The 26,306-nt window shown below is 38.0% G+C and overlaps 3 protein-coding genes across 3 annotated transcripts; 1 reads left to right on the top strand and 2 right to left on the bottom strand.

The window, feature by feature from the left end:
• Positions 1–1,818: 1,818 nt before the first annotated feature.
• LOC111324812 (uncharacterized) lies at positions 1,819–6,984 on the bottom strand. Its single transcript, XM_022928463.2, has 11 exons — positions 6,798–6,984; positions 6,657–6,697; positions 5,978–6,359; positions 5,569–5,825; positions 5,099–5,207; positions 4,204–4,264; positions 4,018–4,085; positions 3,730–3,871; positions 3,405–3,472; positions 2,995–3,117; positions 1,819–2,791 (listed from the first exon to the last, which is right to left on the bottom strand). The coding sequence occupies exons 1-11, from the start codon at positions 6,873–6,875 to the stop codon at positions 2,714–2,716; spliced, it is 1,407 nt and encodes a 468-aa protein (XP_022784198.2). The 5' UTR covers positions 6,876–6,984; the 3' UTR covers positions 1,819–2,713.
• A 4,452-nt stretch (positions 6,985–11,436) lies between these two features.
• On the bottom strand, positions 11,437–25,316 carry LOC111324780 (85/88 kDa calcium-independent phospholipase A2). The gene is made up of 11 exons (XM_022928414.2): positions 24,999–25,316; positions 23,337–23,565; positions 22,849–22,996; positions 21,214–21,491; positions 18,967–19,149; positions 18,510–18,735; positions 18,084–18,416; positions 13,626–13,776; positions 13,253–13,386; positions 12,714–13,024; positions 11,437–12,453 (listed from the first exon to the last, which is right to left on the bottom strand). Exons 1-11 carry the CDS (start codon positions 25,217–25,219, stop codon positions 12,238–12,240), a joined length of 2,430 nt encoding a protein of 809 aa, XP_022784149.2. The 5' UTR covers positions 25,220–25,316; the 3' UTR covers positions 11,437–12,237.
• LOC148721440 (uncharacterized) lies at positions 14,226–18,056 on the top strand. Its single transcript, XM_088735957.1, has 2 exons — positions 14,226–15,042; positions 15,673–18,056. Exons 1-2 carry the CDS (start codon positions 14,578–14,580, stop codon positions 17,860–17,862), a joined length of 2,655 nt encoding a protein of 884 aa, XP_088592083.1. The 5' UTR covers positions 14,226–14,577; the 3' UTR covers positions 17,863–18,056.
• Positions 25,317–26,306: the final 990 nt, after the last annotated feature.

The following is a 26,306-nucleotide window of genomic DNA, read 5'->3' as shown; positions in this document are numbered from 1 at the left end:
AATATTTAGCTGCAAATTTGTTTACTGTGTTCTTCACCAAATCTTTGTTTTTCTTTTTAATAGTGTTTGTGAATGACTATCAGAGTTCGCTATTTAACAATAGCGCGATTCCAAAACAAAAACAAACGACTGCAAAGGATCTCGGATGGAAACGGGCCTTTAAAATAATCCTGGCTTATTCAGAGCCACATACAAATGGTGCTTTTCTTTTCTCAACACATGGGTGCCAAATTATTATGTTCAGCTTCTGATCAAAGAAACAGTCTCTTGTTAAAAACAGAAGGAAACTAAGATACTGATTAAACATTGCTTAAAAGACAACTTTTAATAATGATCACAAATAAAACTTACAATGTAGAATTAAAATTGTCATAGGGTACACAGGGTACACAGGGTACACATGGGTACACAGGGTACACAGGGTACACATGGGTACACAGGGTACACATGGGTACACAGGGTACACAGGGTACACATGGGTACACAGGGTACACATGGGTACACATGGGTACACATGGGTACACAGGGTACACAGGGTACACATGGGTACACAGGGTACACAGGGTACACATGGGTACGCAGGGTACAGAGGGTACACAGGGTACACAGGGTACACATGGGTACGCAGGGTACAAAGGGTATACATGGGTACACAGGGTACACATGGGTACACAGGGTACACAGGGTACACATGGGTACACAGGGTACACATAGGTAGACAGGGTACACCAGGTACACAGGGTACGCATGGGTACACAGGGTACACAGGGTACACAGGGTACACATGGGTAAACAAGGTACACAGGGAGTCTATATGGAGACTGCCATAACAGTATACATGGGTACACAGGGAGTCTATATGGAGACTGCCATAAATTACTTGCCAAAAATACGCTATTTTCCTCGTAGTTGCAGAATCGCTTTGATATCTTCTTCCATCTTCCTAATTAGGGCTTTCAAAGTTCCATCTTGAATCATGTGCAAACAACAAACTATAGCAGTATGCATATCAGTAAATAGTTTTTAATTCTTACATGTATGACGGTGAAAAATGTCATTTGAAAAGTTGATGCCGCTGAAGAAGCAGTCTAGAGGAAGGCCAAGTCTGCCCGGCTCGGCAAAGGTTATTCGACTTCGAGAGTCTGTGTATGATTTATGGAGGGCAAGGAAAACAACAATTGGTTTCAGTAACACTACAGACTGTGCTTTTGCAGAAATGTTATTGCATTGCTCCTACGATGGAACTAGAGACTCCAGGAAGATTTTTTTGAGGTGAGAATAATAATTTATTTGCCTGATTTTTACTTGAGATCCTGAGATATGTATGTAAGCGATCTCATTTGTACAAGTCATTATTCTATAATTGAAATGCGTAAAGTAAACCAGTTTTGGCCAATATTGGTTATTTGTTTATATTTTATTTAGTGTTTGAAGCTGAACAATTTCCTTTGACATCAGGTAAGCTTTGTACAAGTTTTATACACAGACTTGATTTGTGATTTTTCAGTCTCAAATATTTAGCTGCAAATTTGTTTACTGTGTTCTTCACCAAATCTTTGTTTTTCTTTTTAATAGTGTTTGTGAATGACTATCAGAGTTCGCTATTTAACAATAGCGCGATTCCAAAACAAAAACAAACGACTGCAAAGAATCTCAGATGGAAAAAGGCCTTTAAAATAATCCTGGCTTATTCAGAGCCACATACAAATGGTGCTTTTCTTTTCTCAACACATGGGTGCCAAATTACTATGTTCAGCTTCTGATTGAAGAAACAGTCTCTTGTTAAAAACAATAGGAAACTAAGATACTGATTAGACATTGCCTAAAAGACAACTTTTAATAATGATCATAAATAAAACTTACAATGTAGAATTAAAATTGTCAAAACTTAATCATCATGATAAAAACATTGTAGTATTTACATAGTATGTATTATTTCAAAAGAGAAATGTTAACATTTCTCTCATGATGTGGTCACTTGGGATGTGGATCCTGACATTTGAACTGTGCACTGCTATTCTTTTTCAGGCAAAGGGGTGGACTGAGTAAGCATCCCCTATATGCTGTTGTGCTCAGCTGTAATTGGATGGAATTCCATAGCTGTGACTGGTGCATCTTTCAGACTTTCTAAATATGCAGGGTGAAAAAGGCAAATCACAAAAGACTTCACCCTAACAACATTGACAGGGACAATGGAATTGAAATCCCAAAAGCCTGGATGCCAACAATCAAAAAACAAAACAGCAGAACCATCCAACAGCAAACAGAGGAAACCTAATCTAAAATATGCACCAATCACGGCCATGGAATTCCATCCAATCACAGCTGAACACAAGAGCATATAGGTGACACATACTCCATCAACCTCATCACCTGAAGAAGAATGGTAGTATGCAGTCAAATTGTTGCAATCCACATCCCAAATGACCACATTATGAGACAAACAATTACATTACTCTTTAACCACAACCTTTCTTACAATATATGTATTATCTACTGGTAAAATTATAAAAATTTGAAATTGCGATGCTATTTAGTACCACTCCTATCCAATTAGGTGTTTTATTTTTGTCAAAAAGCTACCAATAAAAAAAAACAGTGTTACTGATAACATTTATAAACAGGACTATGACCTGAGCACTAAGAGAGTAAATAAATAAATTTGAATGAAGACTTTCCCTATATATTTGAAAAAAAAAATACAGAGCTGATATCAAAGAGCTTGACTTTGTTGTGATGGAAGTTCTAAACTTTGCAATACAGACAGGCTGTTAACAGCAAAATCCCACACCTACAGACCAGAACAATAACTTATTAATTGTATCAAACAAGTGGGTACTTGAACTTGAGAATGAAGGACATAGAGATCACAATGATCCTATGGAAGATTACAACAGGTATGACACAAAGAATCATGATGACAACTTACAATAATAATAAGCTTCTGAGTTAGTAGAGCTAGACAAAAAAAAATTATTTTGATGATACATTTACCTTGATCTCTCCAGAAGAGTCACCGCTAATAACCCATTGATCATTAAATGTAACAGAAGAGACTCCAGAAGTATGATCACCAGGGAGTGTTAACTGACAATCACCATTTTCTAAGGACCAAACCTATATCAACAAAAGAAATTGTCTGAATGGCTGGAACAAAAATGGAAGAGGTTAATGTTCTTGGCAAGTGGTCCTGACTAAAAATGAAGTTAGTGACTCAATTTGGTTAACTTGAGAAAAATTTTCCTGAAGTTGTTGGTTTGCACATAGTGTTACAATCATTAACCATAATAAAAGGTTGAATTCTCAGTGGTTTATTTACTAATATCCACCAATTGCAGTATGAAAAAAATTTCTTGTACAGTACCAGCACTTGACAATTTAAAAAGGAAAACATTAAATGCTACCTTGACTGTTCTGTCATTTGATCCACTAACAACCTTGTGCATATCTACATCTGTACACGTCACAGCGCCTGACCAGCATTAATATTCATAATAATTGTAGTTAGTGACAAGAAATTTTTACTCTTTTCCATCAGTTAATGACTTACGATGAGCTTAACTAAATTTCATTGGCACAAAAACTAATTCAATAGGCAAGGAATTGTAATTTACCAGTTGCCAAGTTTGTATATACCTAATACATATAAAAATTTAGGTTAAGATGATTTCAAACTTTATATTACATTATTTTTATTATTGATGTTCAATACAATCATATTACAAATACCTGTGTGTCCAAACAGAGTGTGCCTACAAGATTGAGTAGCAGTGTCCCACAGTGTAATAGTATTGTCATTTTGTCCAGAAGTGACCAGTTTTGTACAGGGACTGATGGACAGGCAAGACACCGATGTTCTGGAGCCCATTTGCTGTCAAGAGAGACAGCAATCCTTGTTATAAAATATAATTCACACCATTTTGAAGGTGAATTTAGCAACAGGCTAGAGCACTAACTTGCCAAATGATATATATTTACCATATAATTAAATCAGCTTTTTTAGATTTAATCTCTCACCTCTTTTTGTGGTCCCATCCATGTCTGGAATTGTGCTATTAGAAAAGCTTCTTCATTGTCAACAGATTCTTTAACAAGGAGGAATATATCTTTTATTAACTTAAAAAGTAATTCTTGTCTATTAGTATGGCTGACTCAAAATTAAGAATATATAGAGAAAGGACTCTTGGATCTCAAACCATATACCTTCTTTAAAATTGACTCCAGTATCTTCCTCGACAAGTGAATGTCCTTGAAATCTTACAGTCTGATGAAAAAATAATATTAATGAACAGATCAGTTATTGTATGGGGTAATTACATGATTGCTAGATGTTATAACTTGGAAAAATCATTGCAAGTACATTTTTCAAAGGATTCCAAATTCTTTGAAAATTTGACCAGTGAGTGTTTATTTCTCCCAAATTACACAAGACCAGCCATGTCATTGCCTTTTAACAACCAAAATGAGCAAGTTATTCAAGCTTTGCTAGGTGTTTTTGTCCTTCAACACTGAATCAGAATGTTGCTACTTTTTGCCACCCTGTTTGCTATTTTTTACTGAACATTCTACTTTAAACTTTCCTTTCAATCAATTTAATTTCAAACTCCTGCACTGTTTGGGATTAATTAACAAGTTCTCCATACATGACCTCGCTGAAAAATTTTCATATGTACCACTGGTCTCAGTCCCGGTTCTCTTTATTAGTTTTCCACTAAATGGGTTTTAAAAACTAATTACAATCAATACTAAATCAAAACTTATGAACTTTAAAATATGTCTCAATCCTTAAAAAAACTACCCAGAAATTCCTTTAAATGTCTCTTGAAGGTTGGCAAATTGACACATTCTCTTACTTCACGTGGGAGAGAATTCCACAAACTTGTTGCACGGTATAAAAATGTGCGTTGCCCAGAGGCTGACTTATAAGCTGGGATATATTAAATAGGTCTCTGACAATTCATTATCAATAATTCAAAATATAAGTTTCACAAGCAAACAATAAAAGTAGGATGGTCAATAGACAAGAGGGTCTATAACCATGGGGTTCAATAAAACAGTTCAATAAAACAATTGAGAGTAATCAAAAGTTTAATAATACCTGAAATCCAATAAGATTCCAGTTTTCTAGAACTTCTGCAGCATGTGAAATGGACACAGACCAGACATCATTCTCACCATTCTTCAGTTGAATGTCTAGAACAGAACACCTAAAGGTGAGAACAAAACAAAAACATAACTTAGTAGTATTCAGCTTTTAGCTGAAACGTTTCTAAAGTGATATCAACTTTGCTTCATTAATGTAAAGTGAGTGGCATGTAATCATTGAGGAAAAGAAATGCTACAATTTTGCCGAGTCTGAGTATCATTTCAAAAGTCTACATTATGACTTTTTTTTGGATTGTTGGACATGTTAATGGCACAATAATTGCCTGTTTAACCACTCTGAATTAAATATTTTCATGAAAAAAAAAAAATGCAAATCTAGTAGGATTTTCCAAAAATAGGGTGTAAAGTGTTAAGAGCATGCCAGAAACTTCTTCCACAAGATCATACAACCTCAATATTTACCTTGGTTTAAAAGTTGTGAGGGTGTGCAAACAATAACAAGATATTCTTCCCGGCTGATTAAAATCTAACTCCCACACTTTAACAACACATTGAGAAGTAACAGTGGCAAGTTTATTGTCCACCAGATTGACACGACACACAGCAGTGGCAGGTGGCAAACCAGTATCCCTCGGACTCTCCATTTGATCCCTTGTTACTTCTGTTATATTTTTTCTGCTTAGGATAATCCTTCCATTATGGAAGTCCCAAATACTGAACTAGGAAACAAATAAGTTTAAATTCAGTTAACTATAGCCTGCCTGATTTTTTTAACATGTACTGCAGAGATAACCTTAAGACATTAAAAGTCTTTCATTCAAAAATTGATTGCAAAACTTTATCTTTTATCTGAAATAAAACATATTCTTACCTTGTTACTATAGAGACCAATAGCCAATAGACTTTGAGAGCCTTCATTTCCAAAGTCTACACAACCAACAACACTTTCACACCGTACAACATGAAGAGACTTCTTGTGAATCAAACTCCACAAATGTACCAACTTTGAGTCTTGGTTAACACTTGCTAAAACACTCCCACCACATTTTGATATTTTCAAGCACACAATTTTAGTGGGTTCAGTTTTTTCTGGAGTTATAGCTTTTTTATGAAGACTTTGAACATGACAGTGTCCACTTAACCAGTTTGACCGCATAATGAACAATTCTTTCCACTGGGTTGGAAACACATTTTTATAGTAGGAAGAATCAGAGACGAATTTGTCAAATGATTCTATAAACAACTTTCTCCATCTGTAAATGAACCGGTAGTTGTTTATTAAGGAAAGTACAGCCTTCAATTCCTTTAGTTGATCAGTAAAGATTATTTAACGAATAGAACACGAATGTAGGGTAAACTAAACTGTCATAAACTTAAAAGATAACTTTGACTTGCAAATAAGCGAAACCAATCGTCAGCTGAATCGGTAATGGGTTCATATTTTATAATTACGACACAATAGCTAGAAACAGCGTTTCACCTTCTCCTCTGCGGCTACGTTACATGCCCAACTGTTCCTGAACTAAGAAATAGATCCTCGGAAAGGATACAAATGAAAATCGTTTGCAAGACGATACCAACCAGAGCATACCTATAATAAAATAGTTACGGTACATATTCGGCAACTTCAGTAAGCTTCACTGAGACACACTACTCACTGGAAATATCAAAGAACAAGCCCCAGTTCTCACCTTGGAACACCTACAAATATCCCGAGCAGATAAAAAGCTGAAAATCCTTACTAAGATTTCATCACTTAACTTTTCCATCCCGATTTACTAAATACAGATCATAAAAGTACCGCTTTACACCAAAACATCGAATGTCACAGTCTGAGCCGCCATGTTCTTGTTTACGAAACATGGCGGTGTAGTACTGGGATAAACTTGTTCCCAGGGACTTATCATTACAGTAAAAACTGTAAAAACCCGTATACAAAAATGTGGATTAAGAACACCCAGGCTGAAATTTGGTAAAAAAGGAGCATATATAGAAGAACACGTTCAGCCTGAAAACTGAAAATTACGGTGGCCCAGAAGGCTCAACGCAAACAAAAAATATACTGCAGCAAATAAAAAATATACTGCAGCAAATAAAAAATCAAAACGCAAAGAAAAAAAGTACTGCAGCAAATAAAAAATGCAACGCAAACAAAAAATACCGCAGCAAATAAAATATGCAACGCAAACAAAAAAAAAAAAGAAAACGCAAACAAAAAAGATTGGAACGCAACGCCAAGGAAGACTGGGTAATAGTTCTCAGTTTCCCGCCAACACTCGTTCCATCCTTTGCTTGTTCACCTTTCCGAAACCATGTTTTGCAGCGAACTTATGACAGTACCATGCTGCTCCTTTAAAAAATCGAGAACAACATACCTTTGATGAAAGTAGTCTTCTATAATCCTACGCAGATCGCTTTCGTCCATAGCCAAAAGCGAGTTCCAGTTCATGCTGTTTTGGCGGGAAACTAAGAACTATTACCCAGTCTTCCTTGGCGTTGCTGCAGTATATTTGCAGTATATTCTTTGCGTTCTGATTTTTTTATTTGCTGCAGTATATTTTTATTTGCTGCAGTATATTTTTATTTGCTGCAGTATATTTTTTATTTGCTGCAGTATATTTTTTGTTTGCGTTGAGCCTTCTGGGCCACCGTAGAAAATTGTTCTTATAATATATAAAAACTCTTCCCTTTTCAGTTTAATCCTTGGGTTTCACCCACGTGAAAAACAAACAGAGTCTGTAGCTTTACTGTGGTATTGCACTAAGATCTCTGTATAAATGCTAGTAATTTTTTTAGAAGTAAAAAATTAAGAACACTCGAGAACACTTTCAGGCTGATTTCACCTAAAATACCTGATATATAAGAACCCAATCAGCCTGAACCCCGAATATGGGTGTTCTTGTATGCGGGTTTTTACTGTATTATGCGGTTCTTTATTTAGCTTCATCACGTTGTGTGTAATTCATTAATAAACATAATGTTACTTACTTTTCTTAATCGTTACACTGATTGGTTACTCTCTCATGAAATTAAATTCGTGAGTGTTAAAGTGTAGCTTACATAACTTAACATGGCTATGAAACCCAATGATATTCTTGCATTGAAATTATTCATCGTGTTAAAAGAGTCATAAATTTACATCAACTTGGTCCTTCGATCAGATTTTTGCTCTCCGGCGAACTGGGATAATTTTTCACTGAATTATTTTATTGCGGGAAATATAGTCCGTCGGAATACCCCATTCTTGTCATCCTTTGATCTGCCTACTGAATGCCGAAACTGACTAAAATTAACTTAATAAAAGACACATTCCCATAGGGGATTACCCGAGAAAAAAAAAGATCACTTTTTCACTCTAGCAAGCACGTCAGTAACGCCTCTAAACAAAGAAATGTTTGAAGTTCATTTTTCATCGAAAATTGAGAATCGTGTGTGAAAATGGGCGTGCTGACGGTTTGCCATTCTTTGGAGAGCAGAACAACAATGGCCTTTCGAAGACATCAAAAAAGCTGTAAGTACCGGCAAAACATCTGAATGATCTCACACGGAAAGCGATAGATGCCTTAGTTTAGAGCACGGAAAATGACGCTGGAGGATGTTTGAACCCGATAACCTGAACCACTTCAATTAAACTGATCTAAAAACACAGCAAAGACACCAAGGCCAATTAAACAAGAAAAGCATTCAGCTGTTAATGGGGAACTCACATGAAAGATCAGTCCTTATCGCTATAGTTGGTTTCTTTTCTTTGATATTCGCTATAATTCTGCTTTGCTTTTGCCTTTTCACTTTGTACAATTGTTTTTATGGAAAAAGGACGAGAAAACGGATGAGAAAACGCTCAGAAAGGAAGGATTCAGAGCACACCCAAAGTTCACGTATTGAAATCAACGGCCAGCTGATGATGAGTTGATTCACTCCATTCAGTGGGTCTATGAAGAACTCCTTCATTTCAGGCATGAAACCAGAACCACTGAAACAATTGGACTTTAACTTGAACGGGTGAATTAATATTAGCAAAAACACTACATACGGACAGTATGCGCTGAAAAGCAAACTAGAAAACCTAAAAAATGTAAACATCAGAGTTTACACTGTTCTCATTTTAATCATATTGCCGAATGAACTGACTGATACATACGTAACACGGAGTTGCTTTACTCGGACTCACATTGAACTAACCTCGAGTAATTTATCCAGTAAAACTACTGTTGGAAAAGGAGGTCACTTGTTTTTTCAATATGTTAAACCCCTACAGAAAGTAGCTCGATCCCAGACCTCTCTACTCATATGGTTGAGTATAGAGACCCCTGGGAACGATACTGTCAACCCTAAGGTATTTCAATTTAAATTCAGTTTCGTTTTGAGCATGCACGACTCTAGTTCAAATTAAGTGTTTCCACATAATCGCCGGTGAATGGCGTCTAATGCATCAATCCTTTTTCTGGTATTATGTGGAGTTTTTTTGCTGATTTTCCTTTCGTCTCTCATCTTCCTGCTTTACTTATGTTTCCGGCGAGTATGTATCGCTAAAATCCGCTTTGAAATCGTTGACGTGGAGGGAAGGAATGAAAATAATCAAGTTAATAACCACCACTCGGGGCATACGAACGAAACAAGTACAGATGCACGTGTCATGAAGAATGATTGTTACAGTACTCATAGTTCAGCTATGTTGGAATCTAAAACAGCGTTAAATAAGGAACACGTACAGTTCACAATTCTTTAGCGAAAACTTTTTTCTTCTGCTTATTACGATTGATATCCAGGGCTTGTGGAGTACAACGAGAAGTCGAGGAGAGCAGCTGGCGGTGATGTATTGTTATTAGGGACAATGTTTACAGCCATGCATGAATGTGACGTTATTTGAGGAGATACTCGGAAAAGAGGAGGCGCTAACAAGAAATACTCACAGATAACATCAATATACAGCAAGTGATGTTATTATAGGTAAACATTTTTATCATCTCAGAATAACACACAGAAGCACGTTCACTGATGTGAAATAAGACACTGGATGAAGCTCAGGGAATATTACAAACGTCTCGAGAGGAAAAATATTTTTCTTTCAGCAGAAGATTATGAGGCAGCTGAGTTGGTTAATAGTTGAAAAAAGGGATTAACACTTCATTTATATAAAAATCAAATAATCAGACCTCAGAAACACTGCTTTTCAATTTCTAGCTTTGTACTGCTTAATTAAAAAAAGTAAACCTGTCACAATATCTCAACTTTTTTTTCCCTTGCGTTTCAAACACGCTAACACTTGACTGGTCGGTAATCTCAGTTTCTAGAAATTATCCGCTATTCGTTCTTCCACTGACGTAAGACAAAGCGGAATAAGTCTGAGCATCCTATACGGAAATGAATCTCGAATTTTGCATTCGCCGGATAATCTACTACTAAGTAAGTATATACATGATCTCGCTCACTGTGGAGTCCACACTAGCTCCGACCGGCATTGGTAGAGTCATGATAACACTGACATGTCTGTTGGTCTCGGGTTTGATTCCTGATAGGGAAGTTGGACTTCATTATTTGTCCCACAGTCGTAACGATAGGAATGATACCATAGTCATTCGACGATAAAGCTCCAAATTTACTATCTTTCCATAAAATTCAAATAGGTTTTTTTTATCTTTACATAAGATACCCTCACTATTAAGAATCAGAAATTAAGAAAAAATGGATTTCACGTATGTAAATCTAATTTTGCACCACGGATGACTGATACAATTAAGTCCTGTAATTGGTCCAAGGAGGCAATCTCTTATTTTTTTTCGTCCACTTCTGACTTGTCTTTATCATATGATTATGCGTCCTTTCTTAATTCACTTTTATTCGTTGTCGTGTGCGGCTTGTCATGGAATTGCATCTCGCTACTGAGATATTTTTCATTAAACTTCAACAATTCGAAATATTTTTGTCCTACAAGAAACATTTTGGAAAGCAGAAATTAAACGTATATATATATATATAGGGGTAATAAAATCTGCAGCTTCCAGCTAATTTGTAATATTTTTGTACAGACTCAATTTGGAACTAGATACATTTAATTTGTCTAAAAGAGCCCGACTGATTAAAAAAAATATTGCCTCTTCGACGCTTTGAGAGATAATTTAATCAGAAAGAAACAAACTACCGATCAATTAAAACTGAGGGTTTTCTCACTTAGGTTAAACTACAAGATGGCGGACAAACATAGCACTACATAAGAAAAATATCTTACACGAAATTTGGGGCCTAAGGAGAAAAAGCAACTTAGCTCAACAAAATAACCTGTATCAGACTAAAAAGTTTAAGGGGCAATTGATTTACAGACGACCTCAGTTAGTTTGATCATAAGATCTTTATTAAAAAATACTTCTAAATAATGGTTTACTTTCCCTTTTTATAGAGTATCAGTACGTTTTGTCTTGAACATTTTAAGCGATGAAGAACGCTATTGAGGCGCTATAGAGCGAGCAGATCAGTCTTACCACTTGTCTTGACAAGTTGCATAAAAATTGCCAGTGAAAACTTCCGTGAAAAGTGAAGATGTATAATAATGTGCTCGTTGCAGCAAGGGTTACAAAAGCGACTCGTAGTTTCCACGAGTGGCAATGTTGCAACAGTGTTTGAGACGTTATAGAAGTGAGAAGGTAAGTGCTGTGCGCGTCAAATATGGCGCGCTGTAGACAGGGTACTTAAGCTCATTTTCAACTCTCTAAATAATATTTCATCTTGAAGAACTTTAAAAGTTTTTTTTTTTTTTTCAGGTTCAGAAAATTGCAAATTCTTCCCTTAACAACCACATAGGTTTCCATATATAATGGTAAATATGTTATTTACGATATTAAAGAGCACTGTACCAAAGTTAAGCTACATGACTATGATGATAACAAATACCATAGGCTATATTATATAATTGGCTTAATCTTGTGCACTGAGAATGTCGTAATAACTCACAAAATGGAAGACAATAAAAGTTGCCCCGCAATCTGGTTCATTCATTTCCATTCCCTAGACAACCGTACATTGTGTTTATGATGTCAGTAGTCTTCCCAACTCAGCAAATTCCTTGTAGTTCTGGATGACATACACTCTAGTCTCCCACAACATTTCCATTCCCTTGACAACCGTACATTGTGTTTATGATGTCAGTAGTCTTCCCAACTCAGCAAATTCTTTGTAGTTCTGGATGACATACACTCTAGTCTCCCACAACATTTTCACCAAAATGCGGTCGTCAGTCTCGTCCAGCCCAACATCAGATGACATCGGAGAACTGAACCTAAAGTAAGGAACGCCAAGCATCTGGCACCAGGCCCTCGCACGTTCAACAACCGGCCCATGAGTAGCAGTAGCCTAGAAACAATGCGCACGTCGGATATTAGCGTCCAGTGCCTCTAACGGCCAGAATAATTAACTCTGGGAGGGAATTGATACCAACAGCATCACCCAGGTCTCACCCAAAACTCCAAACCTTGTGCAATGGAAAACGTGGAGAACAAAATACAGATAATGCCTAGACACTTGAAATTCATTTTTGAATGATGCATTGCTTTCGCTAGTTACAGCTCATTAGCTCCAGTCTATGGGCATGTTGATACAGCTTCTGTAATTACCTGATCAACCAGCAACTCTCCTAAAGCGCGGGCTCCCATGAGGACATTGGTTGCGTCCCAGATGGATTCTGGTTTGAATACATCAAATGACTGGACATGCATTGGTGGCGGGACACCTGTCCCGAGGGACACGACAAGTCCAAACGAGCAACTGCTGTCGCCTCGCACCAAACGATTGTGTTTATGAACTTCAGTAAGAGCGTCTAGGGTTGGATTGTTAGCAATCATTCCACCATCCAAAAACGGACCCATAGCACGGAAAAATGACGGAGCAGCACCAGTCCCCCTCGCTGCTCGCCACACTAACTGGTCTATGTGAGAGTAAATCATTAAAACTCGCACAATGGTGCTTTTTCAGTGGGATTTAAGAAACGAAAAGTTTTATAGCTTTACAAAGGTTATGTCGACCTTTTACATTAAAAGACAACAAAACTCATCATATGAGTACCCAACAGACTTTTATTTTGCGCTTGATTGACAATGTGTTGCCAATGCACACATTACTGACACAAAACATTGAGCACTGACTGCCACCTTACCTGAGGGTTTTGGTGGCGATGAAAACGGCGACATTGATTGAGCAGCATCCCAGTCTTCATCAGGTACGTCAAAGTTGCGGAAGAAGTGCAAACTGGCAGGTCTGCGATCCGCCAAAACTCCTGTTACCAGCACTCTGTAGGAGAAACACTTTGTAAGCTAAGAATGTTGTTACAGTTCTACTTAAGGAAATTCCACAGAGATGTACACTGACTGGGAGTATGTAAGGAATTCGCATCAGGAACAGTTAAGTACTGGGTTACCACGGTACACAGTTTAAAATGTGTCCACAATGATAAACGAGTGAGTGAATGTTTACATTTAAGATAATTCAAAGGGTCACTTTTCCACTAGTACAGCAATGTTTCCCGATACCTTGGGTGAAGTACTGACGTCATCTTGGCGCTTTCTCCAAATTCCTGTTTGAGAAATTTCTCAAGTGGTTCTGAGTCATAAGGCCGAGGACCATTGAAAACCAAGTCTTTCATTCTGAAATACAGACCCTGACAATATCGCGCAGACTTGCCTGAAAATTACAGCAGATAATGCAAATAATTTAAGAAAGTGGTGTAGGAAGCACTCCTAGTTGGACCTATCAGAATCCAGTAATTGACGTCATCCACCCTTTAAGCTTTAAGTGGTTTGTTCTAAGGAATCTTCTGTCTATAAATGCGTAGTGTTGGTTGAACAAATATGTAACGATAGCTTTCTTAGAACAAACCCCTTAAAGCTGAAAGGGTGAATGACATAATTACTGGATTCTGATAGGTCTAAATAGTAATTAAACAACGTTAATATAGCTGAGAAATCAACCAGGAAACAGATATAAAAGCTTGACACTGGGGTCATGATCATGCTAGCAACTCCATTCACGACACTGGTTTGATTCAGTGCAAGTTGATCATGATCAACTTGACAGCCTTCAGCATAGCTGACAGTCTTCAGCCTTCAGCGTCAACCGTTATGTAAATGCGCCGCACATGGCTGCACTCTTATCTCTCTGTAGTTAACTTAGCTTGCATCCTTTCCCTTGCCAATCAAACAGATGGCTCTTAGTCGCTTAGTAAGACTTCCTAATGGACTGTCTAAGACCTTCTGGCCACGATACCGCGGTAAAAGAGCACGACGTCTCGTCAAAGATAGAGGAAACGATCGTTACCATCTGATCAGTGTTGCTCGACCACGGGATCCTAACCGTGTTGCTACATTAACAAGACTTCACCGTTCCCGAAACCCAGCGAACTTGATATCAGTCACCATATCCGCCGCAAGCCCAAAAGGAGGTTTGTCGTCGACCTAAGTTCCATCTTTTTTGGTCTCAAATGTTATGTCCTTGGCTCCTAAGATCGATGAATTACGCCATGTTGTTCAAAATGCAAATTTGGATTGTATTTGCATCACAGAATCCTGGCTTCGGAGTTCTATTCATGACAACGTGGTTACTTTAGAGGGGTTTAATATTATTCGCAGGGACAGAGTCGAATCTGAACACGGCGGTGTTTGTATGTACATCAAGGATACGATCAATTTCACTGTTCTGGCTGAGTTACAAGAGCCATCTTGCGAAATGCTTTGGATAAAACTTAGGCCGTTCCGTCTCCCAAGGGGATGTAATTTTATTGTTGTTGGGACGCTTTATCATCCACCAAGTGCCAGTGACCCAGCAATAATAGAATATTTAATCAAGTGCTTATCAACCATTGAATCGTGCTATTCCAACTGTGGTATTTTGATTGCCGGGGATTTTAACAGATTGCAAATCACACGCCTCCGTAATAATTTCCAGCTAAGCGTGTTCAAAGGCGTGCCACCAAATTTATCTTGAAATGTGATTTAACTTATCCAGAACGTTTACTAAAATTAGGTCTTTTGCCTCTCGAGTTTAGAAGGGAGGTGTTAGATTTATGTTTCTTTTTTAAATGTCTGAAGGGGCACATTGATTTTGACGTCCTATCATATGTTAGCTTCAAATCATATAAATACAATATGAGGAACACAGAAGCCATACTTGCCAAGGGTCGCTTTAGAACCGATGTTTTTAAATTCTCATTTTTTAATCGCATTGTGGATTTATGGAACGACCTGCCTGTAGCTATTAGGACAATTGATCGAGTATCATTGTTTAGTAAGAAAGTGAATCAGTTTTATATCAGTAAATTTAACTTAAGTAAGGATAAATTTTTATAATTTTTGATTACGTATTGTTGTTGCTATTTGTCTAAGTTAGTTTTTAATTTTTTTGTATTTTATCACAGGCAGTTTATTTAAAATAAGGAATCTAGAATTCTGTATAAACTGGCCTAATTACTCAGATATCTCTTTTTTATACTTGTATATATATTTAACTCCTTGTTTTTGTTTTTGTTTTGATTATCTGTGTAATTGAATTTGAGTAAATAAATAAATAAATAAATAAATAAAGCAAATAGTCCATTTTCCAACGCGAGGCAGAAGGACACTTGATTTAGTCTTCACTAATATTTCTGAACTTTATCAGGATCCCATCGAACGCCCGCCTTTCGGTTTATCTGACCATGCCTCAATTGAGCTCCAACCGAAAGAGAGAACACATGTAAAGCAACCCACTATCACTATTAAGACGAGAGATTTGCGCCCCAGTAAGCGCCAAGCAATGGGCACCTATTCGGATGCTGTGGATGTGAACACCTTGACTTGCGCCTTGAAAACGTGCGCCGAAAAGGTCTTGCTCCTGGAACAGATCATAAAAACAGGACTTAATCATATTCTTCCTATTCAATCCCGGAGGGTGCACTCTACTGAGCCCCCTTGGATCACATCTACACTTAAAGATCTCATTCAAGCACGCCAGCGCGCCCTTTCCCGTGGGGATAATCAACAGTTTCGGGAGCTAAGGAATCGCGTGAATCGCGAACGAAAAGCGTGTCGGGCTAAGTACTTTCAAGTGAAGGTGAAGCACTTGAAGGAGTGTAGGCCGTCCGCGTGGTGGGATGAAATCAAAAAGCTTAGCGGCTCTTCTCCGGCTTTCACGGAAAGATCTTACGTCACGAAGTCCCTGCAACACCTGTATGAGCCCTCAGATGACATCTCTCTTACCAACACCATCAATAAGGCCTTTCTCTCGCCTATGCAGTGTTTCTCTCCACTCCCTGCTGATTTTGTCTTAATACCCTCTAACAGTGCAACCCAACAACCTGTGCTTGTTGTATCAAACGAGTCGGTTTATAAGAAATTGACGAAACTGAACAGAAGCAAAGCGCATGGTCCTGATGGCATCCCAGGGTGGGTGTTGAAAGAAAATGCAGATTTACTGGCAGCGCCGATAGCAGATATTCTCAATTTATCTTATCGCGAAGGTCGTCTCCCTCATTCATGGAAAGAAGCGGATGTCGTGCCGGTGCCTAAGCAAAGACCTGTGCAGGACATAAACAAACACCTTGGACCCATCTCCCTGACTCCAATCTTGTCAAAGATAGCGGAGGAGTACGTTGTCGACACTTATGTTAAGCCCGCTGTCCTCTCAAAGATCGACCCTCAGCAATTTGGTACGGTGCCTAAATCCAGCGCCACGCATGCATTAATTAGTATGATTCACTCTTGGGCGAAGTCAACGGATGGAAATGGATCGACTACGAGAGTTGTACTCCTTGACTTCCGGAAGGCATTTGATCTGATTGACCATCATGTTCTGGCGCGGAAGCTTTCCTCCTACGATATTCCAAGGCCGATTTTGTGCTGGATCATGGACTTTTTAACGAACCGTAAGCAAAGGATAAAACTGAGTCGCGATTGCTTCTCGGAGTGGGAAGCTGTTCCTGCAGGGGTGCCACAGGGGACGAAATTGGGCCCCTGGCTGTTCCTTATCATGATAAATAATCTTTCTGTAGCAGACACAACTATTTGGAAATACGTTGATGACACCACTCTTGCCGAATCAGTATTGAAGAATGAGTCTAGCTACATGCAATTACGTGTAAATGAACTTGTAAGACAGTCAGAAGTTGATGGTTTCCAATTCAATGAGTCTAAATGTAAAGAACTGAGAATATCATTCTCCAGATCAGGTAGTCTGTTTGATCATATTACTATCAATGACAAGCAAATCGAAGTTGTTTCATCTGCAAGGTTGTTAGGAGTGATAGTCTCGGACAACCTCAGGTGGAACGCACATGTAGAATCTATATGCAAAAAGGCTGCGAAGCGTCTGCACTTCCTAAAACAGCTAAAGCGCGCTAAAGTTCCATCTGAGGATATGCTACTTTTCTATACGACATGTATACGCCCTGTATTAGAATATGCGTGCCCAGTTTTTCATCATTCTTTGCCACAATATCTGTCCAATGAATTGGAAAGGTTGCAAAAACGCGTGTTGCGGATGATTCAACCTGACTTATCTTACGCTGAGGCTCTAGTAGCTCTTGACGTTGCCTCACTGTACGAGAGGAGGGAGATCTTGTGTGATGCTCAATTTGATCAGATTGTAAGGGACGAAAACCACAAGCTCCATGATCTACTGCCTCCACGCAACGAGTCCACCTATCGCACCCGCAGCCAGAGATACTTGAAGCTACCGATTTGTAAGACAAATAGGTTCAAAAACACATTTATCATGGCGAACAGTTTTAATTATTAGTAGCTATCTTAATTATTTGTATTTTAGTTTTTGAAACTTCTCTTATTGTCTTTTATTGTAGATTACACTTTGTAGCTTTTATTGTAGTTATCTTAGAGTAAGAGATAATTTATTTGCATTGTAAAGTAAGTCGTATTTCAGCCGGCCCGGGGGCTGCAATGATTTTACTCCCTAATAAAGCTATCTATCTATCTATCATAGAAGAGAGTATTTTTACTTGCCATGGGTTATAGCCAGTGCCAGTATCCCCCCTGTGCTCGTCCCTGCTATCCAATCAAACAATTGCACAATTGGCTGCTTTGTGAATTCCTCCAGAGCCAGTAGAAGCTGTATAAGTATAAGCCCTCTGATTCCTCCTCCATCCATGGCAAGGATAGCTTCTTTTTTGTGGTGGGATTTGAAGATTGATTCTTTATCAGGTCTCTTTCTCGGTGCATCAACTGAGTCTTGGTAAGATCTTGATTGTGGTAGTCCAGAAGCCGCTGCTGCTGCAGCAAGTCTAATGATGTCAAAGTAGCCTGGTAATCTTTCTGCTGCTTTCACTGGAGTTCCACCTTTAAAAAAATGGTGAATGTGTAGATTATACCGGGTCAATTGCAGTCTTACTTGACAGGAAATGGAAAGGGGATTTTATTCATTCCACTAACCAATTGTCATTTCTCCTTGGAATGGTTTGTTGCACTCCAAAGTACATCCATTCTTGCTCTTATCACAAGCTGCTGCACCCACGAACCCAAGAGCATGTACAACTTCCTTCCAGCCGTGCTGATGAGCAACAGTGGCCACATGTCTTGGTGTTTCATATCTCTTGTTTGTGATGTTAACATTGGCACCAAACACAATCAAGGCACGCACTATATCCACATCTTGAACCTACATTAATGAGATGCATTAACAATGTGCCCATTTAATGTAAAAATGTGAGGTAACTATTTTGCAAAAGCAATGAGGGATTCTGTATCTGTGTTTTCATAGCTTCAGGTTCACATTGAGGGAGTTAAGGGAATTCAGGGAGAATTCTAAAGAGTTATGTAAACCTGAGACAAGGTTGAGGTTGAGTTCTACCCAACTCCTGTTGACAGAAAACTCTTGTTTGACACTGACCATTGCTGCTTGATGTAGTGGAGTTGAACCATCTTTGCTTTGTGCATTAACTTGAGCTCCACGGCTCAATAGCACTATGATACAACCCAGTCTTTTGCAGCGAGCCATAATATGAAGTGGTGTTTCACCATCATGGTTAATTGCTTCCACATCTGCTCCACTGTCAAGGAGAAGCTCAACTGCCTTGTAAGAAAAAAAATTATTCACATTTCCTGAATTACAATTCATAATGATAACCATAACTTGTGAGCTACTATTACAGTTATTTCTCTTTAATTTTTCATTCCTTATTTATCAAATTACTCCTTGTACAGGCTTTCAAATCATTTTTAATGCTTCCCAACTTTTTTGTATTATTTCATTTTAAATTAACCATTGACTCTGGAACTTCTCTTCCTTAAAATCATAATCTCCAATAGCAACAACAATTTATATATATGTGGGATGAGTCATTGCCACTAGCATTGCGCATAGCTCACTAGGCTTTTCTAGTTTGAGCACTCTGGCATGGCTTAGACGATACCACAAATGTGGGATTGTTTGGGGTGACCATATCAGTTCCTCCCCATCCTAGCATCAGCACTGCACTGATGAGGCCCAGAAGGCCGAAACAGTACTTTCTGCTGTTAGATATAGCTCTTTGGCATATAAAGCTCTGCTTTCATGTCCAAATTGAGCACTGTGGGATGAGTCACTGCTGCTAGCATTGTGCATAGCTCACCAGGCTTTTCTAGTTTGAGCACTCACAAATGTGGGATCATTTGGGGTGACCATATCGGTTCTTCCCCATCCTAGCATCAGCACTGCACTGATGAGGCCCAGAAGGCCGAAACAGTACTGTCTGCAGTTATATATATATATATATATATATATATCGCTCGTTTACTCTAGTTTGAGCACTCTGGCATGGCTTAGACGATACCACAAAGGTTGGGTCGTTTGGGGTGACCGTCTCGGTTCTCCCCCATCCTAGCATTAGCACTGCACTGATGAGGCCCAGAAGGCCGAAACAGTACTGTCTGCAGTTAGATATAGCTCTTTGGCATACAAAGCTTTGCTTTCATGTCCAAATTGAGCACTCTATCTAGGATGAGTCATTGCCGTTGCAATTGCGCATGCTCGCTCGTTTACTCTAGTTTGAGCACTCTGGCATGGCTTAGACGATACCACAAAGGTTGGGTCGTTTGGGGTAACCGTCTCGGTTCTCCCCCATCCTAGCATTAGCACTGCACTGATGAGGCCCAGAAGGCCGAAACAGTACTGTCTGCAGTTAGTTATATATATATATATATATATATATAACTAAGTGTAGAACGTAGATATTTGTAAAACAGTGCTCAATACATTAATGTAGAGCGAAGTATATGTTTGTGGAGGAGATTGAATTTAACTTTCCAGGTGACAGGGTAGGGGAAGCCTATAACCCCATATGAAACCCAACTAAGGATCTATTAAAGATACACGACCGAAGTCAACTTCGCGGATGACAAAGGAGGATCCAATTACGGATACAGGCTAATTTCAATTAAACAAATTCTGTATACGAGGGAAACCCTGACCCTGTACACCCCAGATAATCATACTTAAATAGAATAAATGTTTGAAATGGGGTTTCATATGGGGTTATAGGCTTCCCCTACCCTGTCACCTTGAAAGTTAAATTTCCCGGGAGACTACGTCTCCGATCACATAAATCACATCTTCGATTGCCATGTTGCCAGCATGGTCATCCTGATAGTGCAGTGGTCATCACACCTGACTAGTAACAGGAGGGATGTGGGTTCAAATCCCGCTCAGGGCAAATTTTCTTTTCATACATTTATTCTATTTAAGTGTGATTATTTGGGGTGTACAGGGTCAGGGTTTTCCTCATATACAGAAGTTAAATATATATAATGGATAAATAATATACAAAATGCACGTTTTAGGAAATCCTACACAGCTCCACAGATGATCCTGGCACTGCAAGTGATCCCAAAATTCAAGGACAAATTATCAGGCTGTTGAAAAATCTGGTATTGCATGCATCATTTCCAGTGTTCTAAACAAGCCCCTTATTCACATAACCTTATTTGCTGAAGAGGAAATTTAATAAAAAAAGAAGAAATATTTTTGGAAAAAATTTTTTAACTGATACAAGAGTATTATGAAGAAATTAATCATCTGTTTAAAAAGCTTAGCTAGGAGATGCAAGCATTTGGTTTCAGGAACATTTGCAGAGCTTTACAAGGCTAGTTGATGTTTTACCTCTTTGGTCTTAGCCCAGTGTAACGGTGTACCTCCATATTTGCTATCTCTGACATTGACTTGTTCAGGGTGAAACTCCAATAGTGTGGCAACGCAAGAATCACCTTTGGCATTAAGAGCAGTGTGAATAGGATGACAGCCATTGTGTGATTTGCTAGGGTCAGCACCAGCTTCTAGTAACATTTGTACACTGTCACCCTGGGAATAGCGACAGGCAATGTCCAGAGGTGATTGGTTGCTAGAGTTGGTTGTGTTCACAACTTCTGCAACCTGATTACCTAAACAATTGGCAATTAAGGTGTTATTGCAAGGACAGAAATAATGACTTTAAAGTTGACCTTAGCCCACTAGTTAAACAACAAACTTAAGAAATTACAGATGAGCATAAGTGCTACAGCTCTTCACCCTGCAACAGTACTGACACTATTCAGACTAATAAATGAATTAAAAAAGTATCCATTCAATGATAAAAAATTATAAACCAACTTTGATTGAGGGGCCTACAGGTAATACTCATTATTAAAAACTGGATCATTGGATAATGCAATTCAAGAATTTTTATTGGCTTAGCCATCATGGTATATGAGCCAATATACCATAATCTACAAATATGGTAAGTGTACGTGTCAGCTTAAAATCAAAAGGGAGCTAAAAAATCCAGTTTCTTCTTATAAAATAATAATTTCTTGGGGGTGTTTTTAATAAAACAATTATTCCACTAACGCTCGTTGGATATGAGATGATTATAGCCAACTTGGTGCTACGCGCCTCATTGGCTATCTATCATCTCATATCAAACGTGCGCTCATGGAATAATTGTTAATTATACATAAGACTAACTATGAAAACTCAGAATGGCCAGGAGCATACAGTCAATCTACAATGGTGAGTGAAGTTGACATGATAACCCAGTATATACAGCAGATATTGGGTTGTCATGACAAGTTCAAAGTCTGCCTAGTTTTCAAGCCCAATGTCCATGTACTGTTCTCAAACTTTTGCAAACTCAGACAGATTTTTGTCTTTTTTTTTACCAATTGTTCAAGAAATGTATAAAAAAAACAATGACTGAATTCAGTTTTTGCGTAAAATCATGAATTATCCAAACCCATGTGTGTGTTATCTGCCTCAACCTTTCACTTTGGCAGATAACTCAGACCTTGGCATTCATAATCCATGATATCATTCTCAACCTCATCCAATAATTGCTTATTGCCCTTAGCAACCATCGCTAATAAAGGTAATAAAAGAAAACAGTTATGGGCAACTGAAATCACAAAAAATGTAAAATTTCTTTTTACTATTCACATTACTGCTAATGGTATGTACCTAGCTCTTTGGCCTTTTTAAGAAAAGAGTCCAGAATGTCAGGATACCGTTTAGTAGCATAAATTTCTTTTTACTATTCACATTACTGCTAATGGTATGTACCTAGCTCTTTGGCCTTTTTAAGAAAAGAGTCCAGAATATCAGGATACCGTTCAGTAGCATAAATTTCTTTTTACTATTCACATTACTGCTAATGGTATGTACCTAGCTCTTTGGCCCTTTTAAGAAAAAAGTCCAGAATGTCAGGATACCGTTCACTAGCATAAATTTCTTTTTACTATTCACATTACTGCTAATGGTATGTACCTAGCTCTTTGGCCTTTTTAAGAAAAGAGTCCAGAATATCAGGATACCGTTCAGCGGCATAGTGAAGTGGTGTGTTGCCAGATTTGTCTTTCACAAGGAGTCTGGGGTCATGCTCCATTAAAGTTTGCACAAAATCCAGCTTTCCACTCTGTATAAAAATTACAGTTCAATAATCAGCTGTGTTTTTAATTTCTTCAGCACAGGAGGGGGATTCATTTTGTTGGGAATAAAGAGAAATGGGAGCAGCAAGAGTATCTAGAGCTGTACAAGCAGAGTCTGTTTCAATATTGGAGACTCTGGTTGTAACTTAAAGTAACCACTGGATGTGATATCCACCTTTTAAAGTTATATGCACTTTAATGACAAGTTAAGAGGTTTGTATGAGAATACAAAAACAATAAAAAATAAAGTTTATTGAACATCTCTGCTTATTGTTGACCAAACCCTAATCACTGAATATATTGTTTTTAGTAATTCCACTGGCATACCCTAGTTGCCATGTGCAGGGGAGTCCTTTGTTTATCTTTACAGGCACTATCCACAGAATCTGCAACATTGATGTGCTTCATACATTCTGACAGACCCATGTGAGTAGCAACATGAGCTAATGACCAATCAGGATGCTGTTCCAAACAGGAAATGAGGTCTTGGAGAACTGCTGAATTGTAGCATTTGGGGGAACTTTGATAAAATGGTGCTAGTCTTTCACAAAAATTTCTAAAAGATAGCAAATATCGAGAACATCACAGCTCATAACCTAGTAGGAGACTCTGTTTCAGATTTTTTTTTTTTGCACAATTTTCATGCAGGTCATGGCATCTTTATGGTAAATGTTTAAAGTGCACCTACACCCAAAAAATTTTTTTCGCTTAACGAAGTAAGCTTATTATTTTGAGTATTTCTGCGCAAAAATTTTTTTATTTGCTGAAATCTTCAATTTTCTATGCCCAGTCAAAATACGGAAAATCGGCCACCATCTTGCCCCACGACCGAGTTTAAAGAGGAATGGCTCTAGTGGGTAATGTGACGTCAAATCGAGAACACGAAAGTCTGCATTTCACACATTTTCACTTGTTTGGGAAGGTTGTAGTCGATAATTGTCCGAAAATATGCCGACTAAGTGTGTTGTAGAAGAATGTAGCAACGTGCGAAATTTGCAAGAGGGTATCGCGCTTCATACATTCTTCATACAACACACCTAGTCGGCATATTTCGGACAATATCAACGACAATCTTCCCAAACAAGTGAAAATGTGTGAGATGCAGACTTTCGTGTTCTCGATTTGACATCACATTACCCGCTAGAGCCATTCTTCTTTAAACTCGGTCGTGGGGCAAGATGGCGGCCGATTTTCCGTATTTTGACTGGGCATAGAAAATTAAAGATTTGAGCAAATTAAAACATTTTTGCACAGAAATACTCCAAAAAATAAGCTTATTTCGTTAAGCGAAAAAAAAATTTTGGGTTTAGGTGCACTTTAATAGGATCCAAAATTATAGGAGGGAATTGACTCCTAAAATCTGTTTTGACTAGTGAGATTTCTGAATGAAATAGCAGTTAACTGCGTGACAGAACAAAATAGTTCTGCATCTGACTGCTTGTAATATCTGCCTTCTACATTAATAAAAGATTTTTTATTCCAAATCAAATAAACAAGCCAGTGTTTAATTATTACCTCTAGCCTAACAGCTTTGACCACAGTATTCCTTGCATTTCACGGGTTAATTTAATCGATTTAAATTCACGAATAAAAATGAAATGACAGATTTCATAGTCCACAGCAAAGCTGCTGATTGGCCTTGTATTGTTCCCTCAAGCCTTTTAAAACCTTATTCCTTGTATTTCACGTGTGGATTTAATCACTGTTACTTGACGCATAAAATCATCTAAATTGTCTAGTAAAACATATGGTGAAGTCTGTCTTAAATCACTAAGAAAAGTAAATAAATAAATACATAAGCTTTGTTGACAGAAAAGCCTAATCTTCACATGTTATAACTTCGAATTTGATAATTAATAACACCTCGCTAAACTTGGGTTAGCGTTTGTTTAACAACATCTGTCCAATAACATCGAAAATTATCACGTATGATCGTAGAGCTTTCCGCCGTAAAATTAAACCAGGATAAGATAATGAGGAACTCCTTACTTGAACTTTATTTTAGCCTCCGTTTCTTCCGGCATTCTATAGAGACTGAAACAGTGTGGTGAGTGTTTAGGGTTGTAAAGTACGGCTTCAAAACGACTTGATGTGACTCGATATAGTCGGAAAGATTCCTCCCCCTTTACTTGCTCTTCCAACACAGTAGCAAAATCATAATGCGTCGAAACCGTTTCTTCTACACGGCTACTTGAAGTTGTAGTTCCCATCGCGAAATTTTTAAGGATTTTAAAGGTTAAAATTCGCCGCAAATTTCACGTTTCCGAGAAACACTTTCATCTTGTAAGTATATGTAAATGTGTCGTTACGTCACACCCGACCCAGGCCACGTCCAGCTGTCACATTTCGAACTATTAGTCACGCAGATTTTTCTGCTTGTGACTTATGTCAGTAAAATTTAGTTCCCACATGGTCGATGAATAAGGTTCCTGTTCAGTTCAGTGTTACCAGGAGTCATTATCAATAGAGGCTCTTTTATAGATTAGGCGATTTGAGAAGAGATCCTCCAAGAATTCATATGGATGTTGTTCAGTGAACGACTCAATTTAAATTTCATCGCAGAGGACACAGATGAAAATTTTATCAACTTGATTTTCTGCTGTACCTGCACGAAGTATAATTAGATGTCGATGAAATTAGTTGTTTCCATGTTTTAGTTACTAACTATGACCATACGTGCTACCGCTGTTTTTAATCCGTAAACAAAAACAAATGTGTTATTTAAACAAGAATCACAAACTGATTAAACTGATATGAATGAATTCAAGGCGAACCTGAGAAACGTACGCGGAGGAAGAATAAGAAATTAGAAAACAATAAACTGCACGAGGAATAGCCGAGTGTCAGTAGGTGTTAGTGCAGTACAAAAAATGTTTAAAGTCATTCTATAGCCGTCAAGAGTTACCTTTGAGTCACGAGCCATAAATGTGCGTTGACCTTAAATTTTTTAGATATGTAAACGATAAAAACAACAGCAGTGGCAAAAAGCTAAATCATTGTTTCTGCAACTAGCGACGTTATTAAATTTTGAGTGCGAGGGTTTTGGACCCGAGAAACAGATTAATTACATTAAAAAACCAACTTCAAACAAAACAATGGAAAGTTTAGATTGTTCATGCCAAGGTCTTGGACGTGCTTTCTGAGAGTATGCCACTGTTATCCTTCTTGATCAAATTTTCCTTTCCGTTAGCGCAGCGAATATCAATATTTGACAGCCTATCAGTTGAAACTGTAACTTTACTATTTCACATCGGGCTGTTTTTCGAACAGTAAAAGGCTCAATAAAATTTTAATTCA

The sequence above is a fragment of the Stylophora pistillata genome, chromosome 10 (genome assembly GCF_964205215.1).
Source record: "Stylophora pistillata chromosome 10, jaStyPist1.2, whole genome shotgun sequence".
Classification (NCBI taxonomy): Eukaryota; Metazoa; Cnidaria; class Anthozoa; order Scleractinia; family Pocilloporidae; genus Stylophora; species Stylophora pistillata.
The sequence above is the reverse complement of the archived record's forward strand: the minus strand, read 5'-3'. Positions and strand labels throughout refer to the sequence as shown.

Bases quoted from the DNA above. Each gene is read 5' to 3' on its own strand.
- LOC111324812 (XM_022928463.2), bottom strand. From the start codon at position 6,875: ATGGAAAAGTTAAGTGATGAAATCTTAGTAAGGATTTTCAGCTTTTTA. The intron at 3,872-4,017 runs GTGAGAGATTAA...CTCTCTTGACAG, and splicing joins GGATGGGACCACAAAAAGAG to CAAATGGGCTCCAGAACATC. The intron at 2,792-2,994 runs GTAAATGTATCA...TCTGGTCTGTAG, and splicing joins ACTCTTCTGGAGAGATCAAG to GTGTGGGATTTTGCTGTTAA.
- LOC148721440 (XM_088735957.1), top strand. From the start codon at position 14,578: ATGTCCTTGGCTCCTAAGATCGATGAATTACGCCATGTTGTTCAAAAT. The intron at 15,043-15,672 runs GTGTTCAAAGGC...AAATAAATAAAG, and splicing joins GTAATAATTTCCAGCTAAGC to CAAATAGTCCATTTTCCAAC.
- LOC111324780 (XM_022928414.2), bottom strand. From the start codon at position 25,219: ATGGGAACTACAACTTCAAGTAGCCGTGTAGAAGAAACGGTTTCGACG. The intron at 18,736-18,966 runs GTCAGTGTCAAA...TCATTAATGTAG, and splicing joins CACTACATCAAGCAGCAATG to GTTCAAGATGTGGATATAGT. The intron at 13,777-18,083 runs GCAAGTAAAAAT...TGTAATTTTCAG, and splicing joins GGCACTGGCTATAACCCATG to GCAAGTCTGCGCGATATTGT.